Source organism: Anopheles merus, chromosome 2R (genome assembly GCF_017562075.2).
Source record: "Anopheles merus strain MAF chromosome 2R, AmerM5.1, whole genome shotgun sequence".
NCBI classification, from domain to species: Eukaryota; Metazoa; Arthropoda; class Insecta; order Diptera; family Culicidae; genus Anopheles; species Anopheles merus.
Window position 1 is genome coordinate 50,626,723 of NC_054082.1, and position 18,194 is coordinate 50,644,916.

The window sequence follows — 18,194 nt, forward strand, 5'->3', positions numbered from 1 at the left end:
GATCATACATCTCTAAAGATTCATGAATCTCAAGAGATGTATGAATTTTAATGGATTTATGAATATTATAGATTTACGAATCTTTTAAGATTCATGAATCTTTGGAGATTCATGAATCTTTAGAGAATCATGAATCTTTCGAGATTCATGAATCTTTGAAGATTCAAGAATCTTTGAAGGTTCATGAATCTTTGAAGATTCAAGAATCTTTGAAGGTTCATGAATCTTTGAAGATTCGACTGGAGATTTGAATCACTCATTACTGAAGATGCATATGAATGAATCTCAACGAAAGATTCATGAAACCCAACACTACAAGGAACTCCAAACGGACATGATGTAAAGTAGTACGACGGGATCGGATATTAAATAATATTACAATACAAGATAAACATCCTGCGTGTACGGAAAAGAAAGAACTGCATCAAATGGATCTTCGGAGCACACGTTGAAGATCATTTTGCTGTGGGATATACACTTAGCTCCTGCAAGGCTGGATATAATTCGAATCTCCAGTCCGTTGTTGAAAGAATTGACCGGTGACCAAACAGAAGTAGCGGAGGCGGGAGTCTTCATTACTACTTACTTATTTGAATATACGGTCTCTTGGCCAGCCGCATGAGTATCCGACGGTGAGCAATGTCTCACGAATTCGTCTACAAATCCGTTATACTCGTCTTAATGGCGAACGACTTTGTCATTAACCTGGATATCAATGTGCGCTTTGTTCAATGCGTTGTAATTTGTATGTTTTATGCACACAGTTTTGCAATTTTGAGATTCGTAATGGCGGTTTAGTAGTTCTTTAAAATTCGACACATCCATTCGCAGAACAGCAGTTTTAGTTTAGGCATTGGAGTTATATACAACATACGATGTTATTGTTTTCAGTTTTATTTTATTTTTTTCTCGTTTTGACTCTTGTTTTTTTTCGTTAACACACCACGGCATTTGCTCAACAAGAATTCTTCCTGTTGCTACCTAGCTGTCGATATCTGTCCATGGGCTTCATATTTTACACATCTGTACGATTGCCTGCTTGTTGTTCTTAAAAACCTAACTCAGATACACTCTTATAGGGAATTAGAATTAAAACAAAACGATACCCACAAAACAATAACCCTTTCTGCCGTCCGGTACATGCCTCATCGGAGACTCTTGCACGGCAATCAATAGATAGACACGTGCAATTAGGAAAAAAAGAGAGAGACGACGGTAGAGGCGTGTGAGATTACTCGGCAATCCTACGCATACCATTCAACCATTCGCGTGTGTTCTCCCGTACGCCCACATCCAAACGACTACTTGAACATAGTCAAACACAGGCGAGTAACTATAAAGGGGCGTCCATACTGTACAGTGGAACACCGAAAAATGTTGTAAATCATAGGTAGCCAGGATACAACCATAAGCACACGTGTCTTCAGTCCACTGCCTCGCATAGTAAAAGGATATCTTCATCGAGATGATATTCCTGCAGTTGAGGGAGTGCCGCTGCCACATTTCTCAAGTGTACCTTGTGTTTATCCTCATCAGTCCGTTGCTTCTCTCTGGACGTTATCTGCTATCTAAACCAGATTGCTTGACTTGTGTTTTCCTAAGCGTTCTCTTCTACCATTTCGCCTGGTTTGCTGTTGTAAGTGAAATGCTACTGCGTTTAGTCCTCATTGTTCGTACGTTTGTTTTGGTCTCGTCTCCAGCTCGTCTCGCTTTGTCTCTGTGGCAGTCGATTTGTTCTTCCGTTTACTACAACTCTCCTCTTCTACCTCCGGTTGCCGCATTCCATAGGAACACGCTATGGAACCGCCCTGTGGCGGTTGCTGCTGTTAGTTGGTTTGCCTCCCTATTTACAGCTCATCGTGTCCCTCGTCATCCAGCTCGGTCGCTTCACCGGGCAGCGCATTGTCCGCATCATCCTCATCGTCATCATCTTCATCATCCTTGGCAGCCTCTTCGGCAGCCGCCTCCTCTTCGGCCTTCTTGCGTTCCTCGGCCTCCTGGGCGTCCTTAACCTTCTTTTCGCCTTCCTGCGTCTCCTTCACGCTAGCGGCCACCTTCTTCGCCTCCTCGAGATCGTTCGTGATCATGAAGTTGTCGAAGATCGTGCCCGACTTCACCTGCCACACGTCAATGCCGACGGCGCACACTTCCTCGCGCAGATACAGGCTCTTGTCCTCCACGTACTCGGGATTGTCGATCTCCGGATGCACCCAGACACCCTTGTAGGCCGGATTGTCGATCTGCTTCGGCTTCCATTCGCCCTTGTACTCGGGGTTGTCGATCATCGGTGGCTCCCATTCGCCGTCCATCTCATCGTCCCAATCGTCGGGCTTGGTGGCATCCGGGTCGGGGATGTGCTCCGGTTTGTCCCAGTCCTCCGGCTTGGTATCGTCCGGATCGGCGATGGTCGCGCGATCGTCCCAGTCTTCCGGCTTCTTCGCCTCCGGATCCTTGATCTTCTTCGGGGGCAGGAAGTCCCAGTCATCCTCCAGGCTGCCCGACTCAACCTTCTCGTTGTCAATCAGCACCTCGTACGTGTTGTCGGCGCGCACGACCAGCGTGTAGAAGTGGGTGAACACGTCGTCCTTGCAGCGGATGTCCTTGTTGATCAGATGGTTCTTGCCCTTGTAGCTGAAGATAACGTGCACCTTCTTCGTGCCCGGTCCGCAGATATCCGGTCCGAACATGACCAGGTACGGCGTCTCGCCGTGCAGATCCTTCTGGTCCACGGAGCAGTCGAACACCTTCAGGTAGCCACCGCCGCAGTCAATGTTCTGCTCGTGCTTTACGGAGAACTGGATGACGAGCGTATCGTCCTTGTTCGAGAACGGCGTAAACTTGTTCGACAGAGCGTAGAAACGGGCATCCTGCGACGTTTGCAGACCTGTGAACGAAGAGAACAGTTTCACAATTTAATTACGATTCAATTGAAATGTGTCCGTAAAACATCATACGTAGTTGCAACCGTAACAATTCATTTACAAAAAAAAAAAACAACAGGAAGAATGGCGTGGTTCCATCTAAAACCAATACGTAAATTCTTCCGCCAAATGACACCAATACAGACCCCCTCTCCTTCTACAGAAGCTAATGAGGTCTGTTGTTTTAAAAATAATTCAACAAAGCGCAAACCGACCTCAAAAACAAGGCAGACTGAAAATTAAACATTAAAACGCAGTAACAAAAACAATCCTCAATTTAAATTTACTTGCTTGGTAAATTCGCACTCAAAACAGTCTCCTTTTTCTAGAACATGCTCTGGCTCTCTTTTTTCCGGTCCACTTTTCGTGACCATGGGAAGGCGGCAGAGCTTTGCTTTCGGACACGTGCAATTAAAAAGAGCATCAAAGCATTCGCTGGACTTGTTTGCCGCTAATGTCACGCACGCGTTGACGTTACACACGATGGACGGAATAAATGATAACAAAAGTAAAACACATCCCTTGCATGCTCCATGCTCGTTTCATAATGCAAGGGCGCACCGGCGTACACCGGCGTTTTGATAAACATCGACACCTTTGCGCGATTTGGCCGGCCTGCCCTAGGTGCCGGATGGAAAAACGTAACCCCGCCAACCCTCTTCCCGCCCACTTCGCCATCCTATTCACGCGGCTGAGCATTAAAATTATGACAGTAATAATGAGCATGCATGTAGAGCAATCGCCTTTGCATTGGTCCCTTGAGTGCTGGGCGGCAAGGCCACGGAAAATCGAACGGCAATCATAAAACCATTTTCACAAAGTAAGCGATGAGAACGCTGATAAACGCAAGCCAAGCGCTAGGGGTTTCTCGAACATTCGGCCCTGATGCGGAACCATCAACACCACCATCACCATCGCACACATCAGCAGCACCATACCATATCGCATCACCAGATGGACACGTCACACATGAAAGTGGCATAGCCAAGCGGCGGCCTATGCCCGTTGCCACGGCGACAGCAGCGCAAACCGCTGCCTCCTGCCTCGTGCGAGAGCGACAGAAACCGAAGATGATGATGTTTTGCCGGTTTTTCCTGTTCTCGAGAACAATTTAGCTTGCGAAGCCGGGTACGCCGCCATTTGACGCACCACACCCGATCCCCTTTCCCTCCATGCCCCATGTTGTATATGCGCTCTTATGCTTCTTCGACACGCCCCATCTCTTTCTTTCCCGTGTGAAAGCATCGAATGACAATGATGATGATGATCCGTCTCACGGTTCTTGCATTCGCTTTTAAAAAAGCTGACTGAAAGACTTTTTGCTGGCGTGTCGGCAGTGGTAGCATGAATGCCGGAAAATTATGCAACTGCACCAGCACCTTCTCGCAACCTCACCTCACACCTCATGGTTTATCAGTGTCTCTACTATTCTCAAACACTTCTGCTAGCAGCAAGTGGATACACACCCACTTTTCTCTTCTAGTCCCATGCCGCCCCGCCCATGCCACTATCCCGTTGCCTAAGGGCATTACAGTAACGGTCATTCACATTCTAGAAAATTGACACGTCGATGTTTGTGATCTGTTTAGCAAGACACAACCGAACGTGCCATTATTCCTAACCCAATTTATATTTACCTTTGTCGGCTTCGGCATCATTGTAGAACTTTCCGGCAGTGTGCACAAATTTACCGTACTCGACACCCTTGTGCTCGCTCTGGACCCAGGTCTTTTGCCACGAATCTGTAATGACCGAATAGAAAACACACACATACACACATCAAGATGCGGATTTAGTCGAGTTTGCCGGGAAATGTGACCGGATGCGTGTACGCTTGCTGCTTCGATGCAACACACAACTTACCGTCTTTGAATCCTTCTTCAAAGTACACCTTGGCGTTTACGGCCAGAAAGGCGGCAAACAAAACCGCTAACGTACGCATTTTCGGTAGAAACTAGCACTTTTCTAGCACTACGTGGGTTAAACTGCACTGCAACTGCACTCTTCTTCACGCGCTGCCTGTCGACCGTACGCAGGATGAACGAATAATAACAACAAATAACCGGGTTCCTCGTATTTTATGCGGGCCCTGTTCTTCTACGCGACGGTGCTGCCCTCTAGCATCGCTACGATTGGTCCGCGTTGAACCAATCGCTGGCTCACAATTGGCATCGCCAAAGCCCGGTGAACAATTGCTGACATTAGACGCGATGCGGTGTACCAAGGTGTTTACAGTTGACATCTATCTCCAACAATCTGACAGCAGTAGAATGTTTGAAGAGGTACATTTTACGGATTGACAGATTAACAGAATCCATCATCACGTGTACATTTTTGCTGCAGACGACCTGCGGTACACATAGAGTTGATAAGTGGTACAGCCTGTTCCAGAGTTACGCAGTTTGTGCGTTCCCGAGGAATCCGCGTTACTCCCCAAGTGCCACAAATCCACTAAACGACCACTAAACGGCTTCTAAACGACTCAAGTTCTCTACCTAAACGGAATATAGAAAGACTTCGTTTAGCAGACGGCAAACGACTCATTCATTCTAAAAATAGCAAAAAAGCTGGTGGCGCTCTCTGTTGGTGGGATACCCCAACCAGTTGAGCTTCATCGCTTGGAGGAGAGCTTTCTCATTTCCTCTGTACTGTTGTATGGTTTCGCATTGAAGTTATGCATCGCTAGAACTAGAACGGCGATACAATTGTTTAATTACTAAACTCCAACGGAAACCACCAGTACTGAAGCAAGTGAGAATTGAGTTATGGTCGTTGGTGTTGATACCCACGTATCTGACCACACGACCATTCACATAGATTTTTGCTCAGAAAGTTATAAGGCTATATAGGTCATGATAAGATGAAACTTGTCGAAACACATTGCAAGAACAGGATAGCAATATAATGATGAGTTGTAATACGCCATCTATTGATCAAACCAATGAAGCTGTGGAGCTTTCATTTTTTTATATGGATATAAAATTTTCCAGTCGTTTAAGCTTAATCTGTGGCGCTTGGGTCGTTTATCAGCGTTAGTCGAATTTCGCAGTTTTCAGACAAAAAAACAATTGAATACACGGTATTTTTTATTCAGTTCAGTACTTTCATACGCTTCTTCATTTATTTCATACGATTTATGCAGAACATTCTGATATTTTTGGGTTTTAAGTGGATTAAATTTATCATCAAAATGCAATTTATTCTGCATTGCATTTTTATCTGTCTATGGGGCCCTTTCCGTTGTAAGTTCGTAGGCTGAAATTTCAGCCTGTCAGCTGTTTGCATTGTATAGCAGTTTTCGGGCCGCTATCTAAGTGTGTATAATATACAGGTGGGCTTATCCCAAGGTGTATGAATTTTGAAGGCTGATTTTTATCGCTTCTGCTTATGAATAAAGATTTTAAGAGTGTTTTGAGTATTCGTCAAGTCTCAAGAAAGCTTGTTTGAACAAAAGTTTTCACCCATTCTGTTAAAAAGTGATATTCAAATTTGGTTTAAAAAAACATGCTATGAGACCACCTGGACTACACTATGCACTGTGTTTTCGAGAAGGTACGCGAATCTAATTCTAGCTTTGAGGCTAGAATAATCTAAACTGAAAATTACAGGCTAGTTTTTTGTGTGGTTTTGTATGGAGTGTTTACATGATTTCAGCCTCCAACTGTCAAACTCCATACAAAAAACTGACTAGAATCGTGAAGGTTCCCAATTTTGGAAAACTGCGTATCTCCGATTCCACGAAAGTCGAGAACAGCGCAACTCGGGAACAGACTGTACACACAGAGAAGTTGAATTTTGGCACATTGGCGCAAAAACTTTCGTCTGCACATTTAGGGTTAGCATCGCAACATTTTTTGTGGTTTAACACTCTGGGCGCTGCGTGGGTCGTTTTCGATCCACGGTTTTTTTTCCATCTGGGATTGTACTCTCAGCAACTATCAGCAGAAAGTATTACAGAGGGAAGAAAGAAAGAGCGCATATTGCAGAAGCGATATTATCTCTGAGGATTAGAAAGAGAGCGAGGCAACGGTAATCGCTGATGCGGGCGTGCGTGCGTTTCCTGAAAATATATGGAATTTGACACCCACAGCTACCTGAACGATCCGAAGTCAACGAAACACTCGATCCACTCTTTTATATTGTTCTGTATTCTCCGCAACAAGCCAGTGTAGAATGTCAGCGCTCAGAGTGATAATTGAACCAAATAAACTGGAAATAAACTCCATTTTATCAAATACTCATTTTTTCGAAATTATATAAATTAGTCAATAAAGATGTAAGATTAAATAATCTTACATACACCTTGGTAATTGCAAACTCGATATGCTCCGTAGAACTAACGTCAAGTCGTTTGATCTAAACGAATGCATTATAGGTTACTTGTATGTTAACAGCCTCTCCAGCAGCGGAACTGAACTATCATGACTTTAAAAAACGATATAAGAGGAAAAAGAAAACGTTCGGCCGTATCTTTATATACCTTGATATCGTATGCGTTTTGCCGTCAGTATGCGCTTTACGGGCGTACACGATGCCAATTGTGCGTCTGTGATTGGTCCAACGCGAATAAGAACGTTTCTAGAGGGCAGCACTATCTGTAAAGAGAATATTGTTTGAATTGAACCGGCATCCATTCCCCACAAACATAACCAGATATTTAAGTTGATGTCTCCTAAGCTTCCCATTTACCTTTAACCTTTATGTTAGGATTTCTCTTGAAGTTTGGAGATACTAGAAAATATATGTAAAAAAATATTAAATTATTAATTAAACTCGATGCAATTAACCACACATTTATATGTAATAGAAGTTAGAAAATTAAAATATTTTTATGCAATAAAAAGTAATTGCTTTTCAGATATAAAAATTTCGTTCAATCGAAATAAATTTAGTGGATTTTCTACGGGTAAACATACCCTTAAGACAAACATATCAGTTTTACAAAATGACAAATTCAAGGGCAAATGGTACAATTTGATACAAGCCATGCTTTGTTTCAAACATACTGCCGCTAATTGTTTTCTAATGAAACACGCCTGTCCGTTGATGATGCTATTAACGTGAAAGGGAGACGAGACGACACATGCATATTTTAATTGTAAAAACTATTTCTTCAACGGTATGAAAACAATCTTAAAGTGTGTATAAAGTGCGTCACACTTCATGAAAATTGCACGCTGATAAGAAGAATCATTAATATTCAAACAGAACATTGCAACCAGCATTTTGTTATCCCTGGCGAAGTGTAAAAGATAACACAAGAAGTTGAATACACAACACATCAGCAGGTATTCGAATGTGCGCCCCGTCGTGGGCTTTACGTTGCAATAAATGTGTTCTAAACTGTTGCCGAGTAGAAGCTGAATACGCGATAACGGGAGTCTCCAACCGAGAGAATGCACACAAAAATCACCAATACACACCGCTTTGTTTCTGAAGGCATTATCGTTGCGCGTGGCACTACGCAATGACAACTGTTAAACAAACGCAATGCAATACGTACGACTTTTTGGTCACATGTTGTGGCTGTTTATTTTAGTTTATTTCAACAGGATTCGTCAAATGTTCTGCTGAGTTAGTTTGGGAAGGATATCTCGATCTTGGTTTAATTTCGTCCAAATGTGCTCCGCTCCAAGGATTCGCGCCCGATACTTTTATATTGGCCGCACGAGGTACATGTGGGCGCATACGGAAAATGGTTCGCGAAAATGGCGAGCAGGACAATTAAACGCTCTCGTCAATCGGACGCAAAAAGGAAAGGAAAGTTGGCAGTGTTATGCTTTACGCAATTACGAATCGGACTCTTCGTTTTCATAATTTTCCTCATTGCCCTCGCTATCCTCCGGCTCGTCATCCTCGTCGTCATCGTCGTCATCCTCCTCTTCGGAGGATTCCTCTTTGACCGGCTTCTTTCGACCTCGTCCCCGGCCTCGGCCGACCGGTGCTGCCGGAGCTTTCTTGGCCGTTTTTGCAGACTTCTTGGTGCTTCCTTTCGGTCTGCCACGGCCCCGCTTCGGGGACGGTTCTTCGCCATCGTCCGACGCGACGGTTTTCTCCTTTTCGCGCTCCTCGGCCAGCTTTGACTCCTTCGGCGAAGGGGCACGGGCCCTCTTTTTCGGCGCCACACTGTTCTGAAAGGTGCATTGGAAGGAGGGATGGGAGAACAGGATTGTAAATTTATTTATTAAACAACGCACTCCTTTGGTATTGGAGAGCAAAAGGACACAACACTTTTTGCAACTCTTCACGATGCTTACCTTGTCAGGGTTCGGTGGGCGTCCACGACCCTTCTTCGGTTCAACGACCTCGGCATCAGACATTGTGTCGTCCTTCCTGAGCTATTTCTCGCTAAAACCGTATCCCGTACCACGAAGGTCTCCTCTCCTCTTGCTCACTCTTATAAATTTAACAAAAAAATATGAGATTAATCAGAAATCTCCCGCGCGTAAGGTAAAACCACCACTAGAGCCTCGCTGGCACTATCTTATCTTCCTGCTTTATGGTGCACAATCGTACCACAGAAAAAGGGCATCGGAAATCTATGAATGAGCAAACAAATTTTGATACATTTTCCACCCACTACTACTACTACTCATCAGCATCCACACCGAGCGCTCACCGAGAAGCCCTCGCGTGAAAAGCTCTTTTGCTTCCCTCTTGCCCAAACCCATTTGCGCGCGCACACACGGCAGCAAGCGCACACGAACAGAGCTTCCCGCACAGAAGAAACCCCCGATCATAGGCGGCCGCGGATTTTCATTTCACCTCCGCAACGTGTATTCCAAATATATATATGCGCCCTTTTGGCAAATATTGTCAATTCCGCTGCCGAGCCTGTTGTTTAATACACAATACCATTCCCTTTCGCTTACCTATTTTTGGTTTTTATTTCACTAAATGTGCAATCGACATTCGTAGCAGCCGCCACCAACCAACAGTCTCGCCTACACACGAACGGTGAGTGAATAGTATGGCTTTGGAGCATTAAAAAACCCTCCACCTTCACGTCGCTTTTCACGCGGTCAAGTTCGCCTCAATGGAAAACAACAATGCTGCCTACATCACAGCACAGCCACGCACACACACACACACACACACACACACACACACACACACACACACACACACACGCACGAGCGCGCCCGCCAAACAAACAGTTTTCATCGTGCAATACACTCATAAAACGTGCCGCACGCATATCCTAGTATCCTTCGCCGGTACCTCTAGTATTCTTCATGGATGTGTGTGTGCTAGTATGTGTATTTGTTCCCTCTTCGATTGTATTGGTGTACCATTTCCGGAGAGAGTATCAAAGTTTGATGTTATGTATTTTCTCTTCTGCTTGAATTTTCCTTCTTTGCCCTCGGAAAATGAGAATCATCAGCTCATCATGGCCATAATTTTGGTTCGATTTTTTCATTTCACTTATCAAGATTATGATTAAAGTTTTCATTTCTATGTATCTGGATAGACGAGCAATTTTTAAGTTTTTCTAAATAATTACGCCTTCCTAGTTTTAAATTCCGCCTCAAAACGTTCTGGTTCAAAAGTAAAAAAAAAAGTAATGTTACATTACACGCATGGATTTGTTTGGCGATGGTGTATGGATGAGAATTGCCCTCATCAAATCGACATAATTATGATTGTCTAAAAAAATGGCCCTTGTTCCCGGACACACGATAACAATCCTTCTCACACTTGCGTTCTTCTCGTGAGACACGCTTCATCATCTTTATTATTGATCGATTGAACAATTAGATATAGATCGGTTTTCTTAAGTTTCCTAACGCAATGAAATCATCGAGGGCTCTTGACGGAAACAAAAAGCATACCCGTTGGTGGTTAATTTCGAGAGCTCATCGATTTATTTTATGGCCTATCTGTTCCATTACAATTTGTACATTTCACAAGTCGATTACTCGAAAAAGGCTGCTGCTGCTGCTGCTAGATGTAGTGTGAGGGGGACGTGTAATCGACGGTGAGACGTGGCGAGCGATATTCGATGAACCTTCCGCAATGTGGAAGGTAATTTAATGAAACAATAGTGGAGTGTCCCTGCTGTTAGTGTTTTTGTTTTTTTCCGCTGGATATTTCAATAAACACGCACCCTCGCATTTGTCTCTACCCTACAAAACAATTACTTGTGAGCACAACAGTAGCTATGATGAAAGAAAAAAAAAAACAATGGTGAATTTCCCGTCCATCGGTAAGAGCGAAACGTTTTTCCCCGCAATATTCTACCATCCAGCTCCTCACCCGGTGCCATGAACTAATTAACAGATTTATCTTTTCTTAGTGTGGAGCAGCACACATGTGTAATTGGTGATTAATTTCGCCGCTATCGGCAACATTTTTGCTATTTGCACGCCCAAACTAGTGACGCTTTTTCTAGGCCTTCCCCAAAACTGTCCGGGGGAAGCGAGAAAACGTAACATACATTGACAGAGGCACAACGCTGGTTGGTGGTGAGTTGTTGATGGAAATGAATCGAATAGGAAAATACGGTCAATAACACTAACTGCTGATACTCGTGCGTGTGATAATTGAAGGAAAGGTAGCGTTCATCCTCCCTGCATCGTCAGCTTGCGCTCCTCTCTTCCTTGCTCGTCCAATAATTATTAATACGAGTAACATTATCATTGCCCATCCCTCGCCTAAGGATTCTTTTTTGGACGACCACGGCCACGACCAGGCACTGGCACCGGTTTCGGCTTCTTATTTGCCTTTGGTGGGCGGCCGCGACCTCGCTTCGCTGGTGGTGCTGCATCCTTGTCCGCTTCGGAGTGGGCCTCAGATTCGCGTTTTTTGGCAACCGGTGCCTTTTTACGGGGCGGCGGCGACACCGAACGCTCTTCCTCCGATTCCGAATTCTCACTCGCATCAAGGGGCTCCTCCGCTTCTTTCGGTGGTGGCGGCTTCTTTTTTTCCACCGGTGCCTCTTTTACCGCCACATCGTTTTTTCTGGGGCGTCCACGTCCCTTCTTCACTGGGGTCGTTTCCTCGGTCATGTTGATGTATTGTTGATGCTAAAAATGCGCGAGAAAAAAGCTTTGTTAGTCCATGGTAGCATTATAATTATTTAAACAAGTATTAAAACACTAACAAATATTCTTAGCACAGCAATTTTCTTTACTAAACCAACAAGTAAATTGTTTGTAAATTGAGTAAAGATGCTATGACAACCGATCATGGATGCTAGGATTTAATAAATGTAGATCAATTATCTAGACTAGAATCTAGAATTGCTATGCGATGTTATTTCTGCCTTCTATCGTTTTATTGCCTGCGTAAGCGTATTTCAACTGTAGTGGTAGTTATAGGGGAAGCGTATTGTTTCTCCATTTTCTCTACCACAAATTCCTGCGTTTAATTATTAAGAGGGAAAATTCCATTCGCGACAAATGAAACCAAAGTCGGCGGAATAAAAATAAACAAAAATTCTTCCTAACAAATATCTATGAAAAACAATTACGCTAAAAGATGCTTCATCTAAACATTCATTTCGTGCTCATTTCTATGGTGTGATTACTTAACCAACAAATCGTAGGCATAAAACTAATAGCGCATATTAGCGTAGCCCCCGTTTATAGCTTCGCCTCTAGGGGGACGCCACGGTTTGCCGCCATCCTCAACCGAGCCAAAGCTTCATGTTTAGATCGTATTAAAAAGAATGCTATAGAACATAATACAATACACACTTCAAAACTGTTGCCCTCCTCTTTGATGAGTGTGGTTTGGGTTTAAAATTATTGTGGCTAGGGTTCACATATTTTGACGAGTCACCCAACAGTCCCGGAACACGGCCATTACAACTTAATCCATGTCACAGAACGCACCAGAGATGAAAAGAAAATGGAGATGCGAGCTCCACCCGCCACACCCGTGGAAAACTGGACAATACTAATGCAATCAATCCCAATTTCTGCCACCGTAAATTATAAACTTACCTATCAAAATTGTGAATGAGCAACTTTTCGATAGGAGTCTTTTTTGGCGGCACACACTATCGTTGAACTGAAGCGCGAGAACAGCAGACGACGAAAACCAACGGAGATGCCTTCACTACGCTAGAAAACGCGAACGAAAGCAAGAAAAGAGCGGACTGCAAGAATGAATTGACCGGCGTTACACCAACACTGTGACGGAAACGTACGCTCGCGCACTAACACATCCGAGGGAAGCGGTTTGGAAACGCGCCGAAATCCATAGCTTTTGTATTGAATTGCACACTGGGCGGTCGTAGATGCCGTCTTTTTGACAGTTGCAGCCAAATGTGTCGTGTATTATTACAGGGTTGGCTTCTCTCCTGTGGCAATGCTAATCGAATCCGCGTTCTCAAGGTGGAATGTATAATGAGGTGTAGGGTAACTGTACCAGTTTTCGGCAGTGTACCTATTTTCGGCAGGGTAGCTAAAAACGTGAAATTCTGCACAAATGTGGTAAAAAATTTCACAAAACACAATTTTGTAGTGAAAGTGTAATTATTTGATATTCACATACGAAGTTTCACACCATTTCATTACGTATTTTTCAAAATATCAAATAAACTGTGCTTTTTTTCGGCAGCTTTGCTGTCAGCCAATGGTTCGGCAGGTTTTGTGATTAAGAGAATCAGAACAGTAAAACAATGAAAAAGTGGTGTATATTAAAGATTTTATGCTTATTTAATTTATTCTAACTTGTTCGGAATTTTAAAATCACGATAAACAGGTTATTTTTCATTTTAAATGCTGCCGAAAATAGGTACACAGTAAATGTTCATTTTTGACAGCTCAATGTTGTGGGCTCCTGCCGAAACTCGGAACAATAACACACCTTGGATTTGGCTGAATATTTCTTTAAAAATTGATCAGAACACTACAATGCGTATATCGACACATAATATGACCTTTCTTGTACCAAATATCACCAATTTTACGACAAACAATGCACTAACTTAAGAGAAAAATAAATATTTGTAAGCCAATTCGCACCGTACGCTATAACCATCAAACTGTCAATGGCTGCTCTGTTTAAACGTCGCATCAAAATGGCTGTCAAAACGGGCCAAAATAAGCAACATAAAATTATTAATTAAAGTGCTTTTTAACATCAGTATTAGGAAAGTAAGAGTGTAAAATTGCTTTAAACATTTTTTTGTACATATTTACATAGAAAATAACATTTTCTGACCCGTATTCGCGCTGCCGAAAATAGGAACACAACCTGCCGAAAATAGGAACAAACTGCCGAAAATAGGAGCAAAAGCAATGTTTGCATTTTTACGAATATTTATGAAAAAGGGCTTTGAACCGGCAAATAAAAAATAGTGTAACATATTATGATAGTTTATCAACCAGAATAACATCACTTTCATGAAAAATAATAAAAAATGTTTATTTGTGAGCAGTTTTTGTGAAACTGCTGCACTAGCGTGCCGAAAACTGGTACAGTTACCCTAGTTATAGCGGTTTTGGCGATCCCCCCCCCCTGGGCTCCGATTTTGACAGATGGTTTTCCGCTTGTACATGTATTGATGGATTGTTTACGTTTTGCATGGTCAATACAGGCGGTCCCCGAGATACACGGTACCTCTTATACGCGGATTCGCAGATACGCGGTTTTACGAAATTTGACAGCATGGTGCGTTTATGGTGCACAGTTTATTTCTGCTGTCATTATCTGTCAAAATAAAAAAAACGCGCCAAACAAACATACGCGGCAAAAACAACACACGGTGTGATAAATTTTGATCTGAATACCTTTGCTTTATAAAGTCTGTGGTTTAGGTAATATTGTTTTAAAATTAATGTATTAATGATGGTCGTCTGTTCAATAACATTATTCACTTTTTTAGTTTTCTCTTCAAAATGGCATCTAAAAATCAAGACAAGTCACAAGCATTCAAACGCAAGAAAAGTTCCATCAGCTTCAGTGAAAAACTCAAAATTATCAAAATGCACGAAGGGGGAAAATGTTACGCCCACATCGCCAGAGACACCAATCGACCAGAATCAACCATTAGAACGATAATAAGATCAAAGGATCGGTTGCAAGATACAATTAAAAATGCAACATTAGAATCTACTATAATGACAAGGGCTCGGGAGGATAGCATAGTTGAAGTTGAGAAACTATTGTTGATATGGATAAATGATTTAACACAAAAACGCATACACTTAAGCCTAAAAAACATTCAAGAAAAAGCATTATCTTTGTATAATGATATAAAAGGAGAAGAAACAAATGATCGCGAGGAATTTAAGGCTAGTAAAGGCTGGTTTGCAAGGTTTAAGAAACGTGCAAATTTGCACAATGTTAAAATTTATGGTGAAGTTTCGAGTGCAGATGAAGAAGCCGCATACCGCTTCCCAGATAATTTTACAAATCTTATATCTGAAAAAGGGTATCTGCCGGTACAAATATTTAATGTAGATGAAACTTCATTGTTTTGGAAGAAAATGTCAGTGCGCAGCTACATTAGTAAGCTGACGGAAGTAATGCCGGGATTCAAAGTGGCCAAAGATAGACTTACTATTATGTTAGGAGGAAATTTAGCTGGAGACATGAAATTAAAGCCTCTCGTAGTCTATCGTTGTCGCAAACCACGAGCATTCAAAAACATAAATTTGGATAGCCTTCCAGTAGTTTGGAAGTGGAATTCCAAAGCATGGGTGACGCGTTCAATTTTTACCGAATGGTTTAGTGAATATTTTATACCGGAAGTAAAAGCATATTGTGCAGAAAAAGACATTCCATTCAAAGTGGTGCTATCACTGGATAACGCCCTTGGGCATCCAGTTGAACTAGATGACATGGACCCAAACGTAGAGGTAATTTTTCTACCACCAAGAACAACAGCCTTAATACAACCAATGGACCAAGGAATCATTTATACGTTCAAATCATATTACCTGCGTCGCGTGTTTAAGCATGCAATACAAAGCATGGAAGATCAGACAAATTTGTCTTTAATTGAATTTTGGAAACAATTTAACATATTAAATGCTGTAGAGCATATAACAGAGGCGTGGCAGGAAGTAAAGACAGAGACAATGAGTTCTTGCTGGAAAAAAATTATCCCTGTTTATTTTGATGACACATTCGAAACACAAAGTAATGATATGGTCGAGGAATGTGTTGAGTTGACCAACCTATTAGAAATAGAAGTTAATTTAGATGAAATGAAGCAGCTTATCATAGAAGCGGCATAGCCGTTGTCAAACGATGAGCTAATTAAATTAGAAACTTTAGAAGTTCTAGAAGATTATTTAGAGAATGACGAAGAAAGTAGTGATGAGGAGAAAGATAAAAAATCCTTTAAGACTAACAAGCTGGCAGAAGCTTTCAGCTATATAGAGAAAGCCCTAGCTGAAATTGAAAAAATGGACGAAAACGAAGAGAGGTTCTCAAAAGTAAGTCGTAATATACGCAATGAGATGGCTGTTTATAAACAAATTTATAAAGACAAAATAAGCTCGACAAAACAACTTACTATGGACAGTTTCATTAAGAAAAATATTCATTAAGTAAAACAATATAAGTATGGTACAACCAATGAATTATTGAAATTTGAAAAAATAAAATAAAATAAATACATTGAATTAAATTTGAACAGCATAGCTGCTAACTGTGTCTTATGAGTCTTTTAAAAATATTGCTGTTTAAAATCCCTGGGTCACTAATTAGTAAAACTCACTTAAACATTTCTTTAATCCTTCGATTTTCGAGTGCAACCGTTGTAAACTACATAAGGAAGAAGCTGTCCATCAGCACGAATACATCAAAGGGTAAATCTTTCAAAAGCTACTTCTTGATAATCTCCTTATCGTACCGTGTAAGGAAGACTTCTACACCGATAAACAAGTACGTATGCACTATCACCAAACATATGATCATATTGTAAGATGATTACTTTAAAACGATATGAAAAAATGTTACAAATTTTATAACCATTAAGATCGATTTTATACGATTTTCTATTTGACAAGCAACAGGGTTACATTCGCTGTCAATTACATACATTGAAAAAAGTGGCAAGCAACTTCCATTAGCATAGCGATCTTATAATCGTGCGACTATAGTGCACAACCCCAATCCGCAGTTACACATCCGGCAAGACTTTTATTGTATGCAACTGAAAACGGTTAAACAAAAAAAATGTGAGGAGGAAAGAATGAAAAAAATCACAATGTCACTCACCAATGTGTAACTAATGGCTCATGTGTATTGCTATGCAACATCCCATGGTCATTTTTGTATGACATTCGATCGCTTCCTTTAGTAACCCGCACAGCAATACAATTTGGTTCGAGGTGGTTCGAGAAATTCCACAAATTAACCATCCACAAACCTAACTCTTCTATGGTTCTGCAAAATGTACCAAAATAAAACAAAACAGGTCATGTAATGAACTGTGTGAACACTTTTGATTAATAGATGTCAGTTACTTAGAAACAGTCAAATACATTTAAGGGCATAACGCTTCAGATAAAATAACGTAAGACACCTGACAAGGTAAATGATGCGCTTTCGGAAGATCCGAAAGTTGTGGGGCATAAACCTCAGATCGGCCAGCAACTGCCTACAGAACCATTCGTTACAGATAACCTAAGAATATGAAATAAAACAAATTAGTTACACGGCACAATGCTTAATATGGCGGTAAGGATATCGATGTTATACCCCCTTCTAGTTGTGGCTTTGCGGAAGTGCCTTCGCCTCTTTTTAGCTATCCGTCCATTTTATTTCCTATTGGGCGATGTCCGGGCTTATGTTGAATCATATCGCACTGGATACACATGTCTAGTGTATCAATCTGGAAGACACAAATATGTTTTTTTGTTTGTTTGTATTCCCGTCCAGACCTAATCACAACGAACGATAAGATCGCATATGAAACCACTTCTCCAACGGCAATAGCAATAATACCAACACGAAAAGCACTTTATAACAAGTATACAACAACAATATCACTGCTAAAACTGAATAATTGCATCAATAGAACTATACCCTGCAACATTTAAACAAAATTGTCCACAAAGGTACATAAAGTTAATGAGAATTAGAAAACAAGAAAATACACTTGTTATCAAAGTCTTTTGCGCCATGTCAACATTATTTTGTTTACATTTATCTGTCAAACTCCTGAACTCTGACGTATAAACGATATGTCAAAGAAGATTCGACTTACGCGGAAATTCGAGATACGCGGTATTTTTCGGCTGTTTTCGGTCCCCAATAACCGTGTATCTCGGGGACCGCCTGTATTTGGTGGAGATCAATTTGGGTGAA

The 18,194-nt window shown here is 41.8% G+C and overlaps 2 protein-coding genes and 1 long non-coding RNA gene across 5 annotated transcripts; all 3 read right to left on the reverse strand.

Annotated features, from left to right (window-relative positions):
- Window positions 1-878: 878 nt before the first annotated feature.
- LOC121588946 (calreticulin) lies at window positions 879-4,980 on the reverse strand. The gene is made up of 3 exons (XM_041907415.1): window positions 4,785-4,980; window positions 4,559-4,663; window positions 879-2,884 (listed from the first exon to the last, which is right to left on the reverse strand). Exons 1-3 carry the CDS (start codon window positions 4,861-4,863, stop codon window positions 1,848-1,850), a joined length of 1,221 nt encoding a protein of 406 aa, XP_041763349.1. The 5' UTR covers window positions 4,864-4,980; the 3' UTR covers window positions 879-1,847.
- Window positions 4,981-8,424: 3,444 nt separating this feature from the next.
- On the reverse strand, window positions 8,425-12,126 carry LOC121600264 (HMG-Y-related protein A). Its single transcript, XM_041928710.1, has 4 exons — window positions 12,025-12,126; window positions 11,579-11,947; window positions 9,179-9,259; window positions 8,425-9,052 (listed from the first exon to the last, which is right to left on the reverse strand). The coding sequence occupies exons 1-4, from the start codon at window positions 12,109-12,111 to the stop codon at window positions 8,711-8,713; spliced, it is 879 nt and encodes a 292-aa protein (XP_041784644.1). The 5' UTR covers window positions 12,112-12,126; the 3' UTR covers window positions 8,425-8,710.
- Window positions 12,127-16,902: 4,776 nt separating this feature from the next.
- Window positions 16,903-17,975, reverse strand: LOC121589899. Of its 3 annotated transcripts, XR_006004358.1 has the most exons (5): window positions 17,913-17,954; window positions 17,586-17,718; window positions 17,369-17,510; window positions 17,103-17,270; window positions 16,903-17,037 (listed from the first exon to the last, which is right to left on the reverse strand). It is a non-coding gene; the product is annotated as an uncharacterized LOC121589899 (long non-coding RNA). The 3 variants fall into 3 exon arrangements; XR_006004359.1 differs by having other exon boundaries at window positions 17,410-17,510; window positions 17,586-17,975; XR_006004357.1 differs by having other exon boundaries at window positions 17,586-17,975.
- Window positions 17,976-18,194: the final 219 nt, after the last annotated feature.

What these genes read in the sequence shown, in the direction of transcription:
- LOC121588946 (XM_041907415.1), bottom strand. Translation starts at nt 4,863, where the DNA reads ATGCGTACGTTAGCGGTTTTGTTTGCCGCCTTTCTGGCCGTAAACGCC. An exon ending in TGAAGAAGGATTCAAAGACG is followed by an intron (nt 4,664 to 4,784) that starts GTAAGTTGTGTG and finishes CGGTCATTACAG; the next exon opens with ATTCGTGGCAAAAGACCTGG. An exon ending in TGATGCCGAAGCCGACAAAG is followed by an intron (nt 2,885 to 4,558) that starts GTAAATATAAAT and finishes CTTCGTTCACAG; the next exon opens with GTCTGCAAACGTCGCAGGAT.
- LOC121600264 (XM_041928710.1), bottom strand. Translation starts at nt 12,111, where the DNA reads ATGATCGGTTGTCATAGCATCTTTACTCAATTTACAAACAATTTACTT. An exon ending in TTGCTGTGCTAAGAATATTT is followed by an intron (nt 11,948 to 12,024) that starts GTTAGTGTTTTA and finishes GCGCATTTTTAG; the next exon opens with CATCAACAATACATCAACAT. An exon ending in GCCCACCGAACCCTGACAAG is followed by an intron (nt 9,053 to 9,178) that starts GTAAGCATCGTG and finishes TGCACCTTTCAG; the next exon opens with AACAGTGTGGCGCCGAAAAA.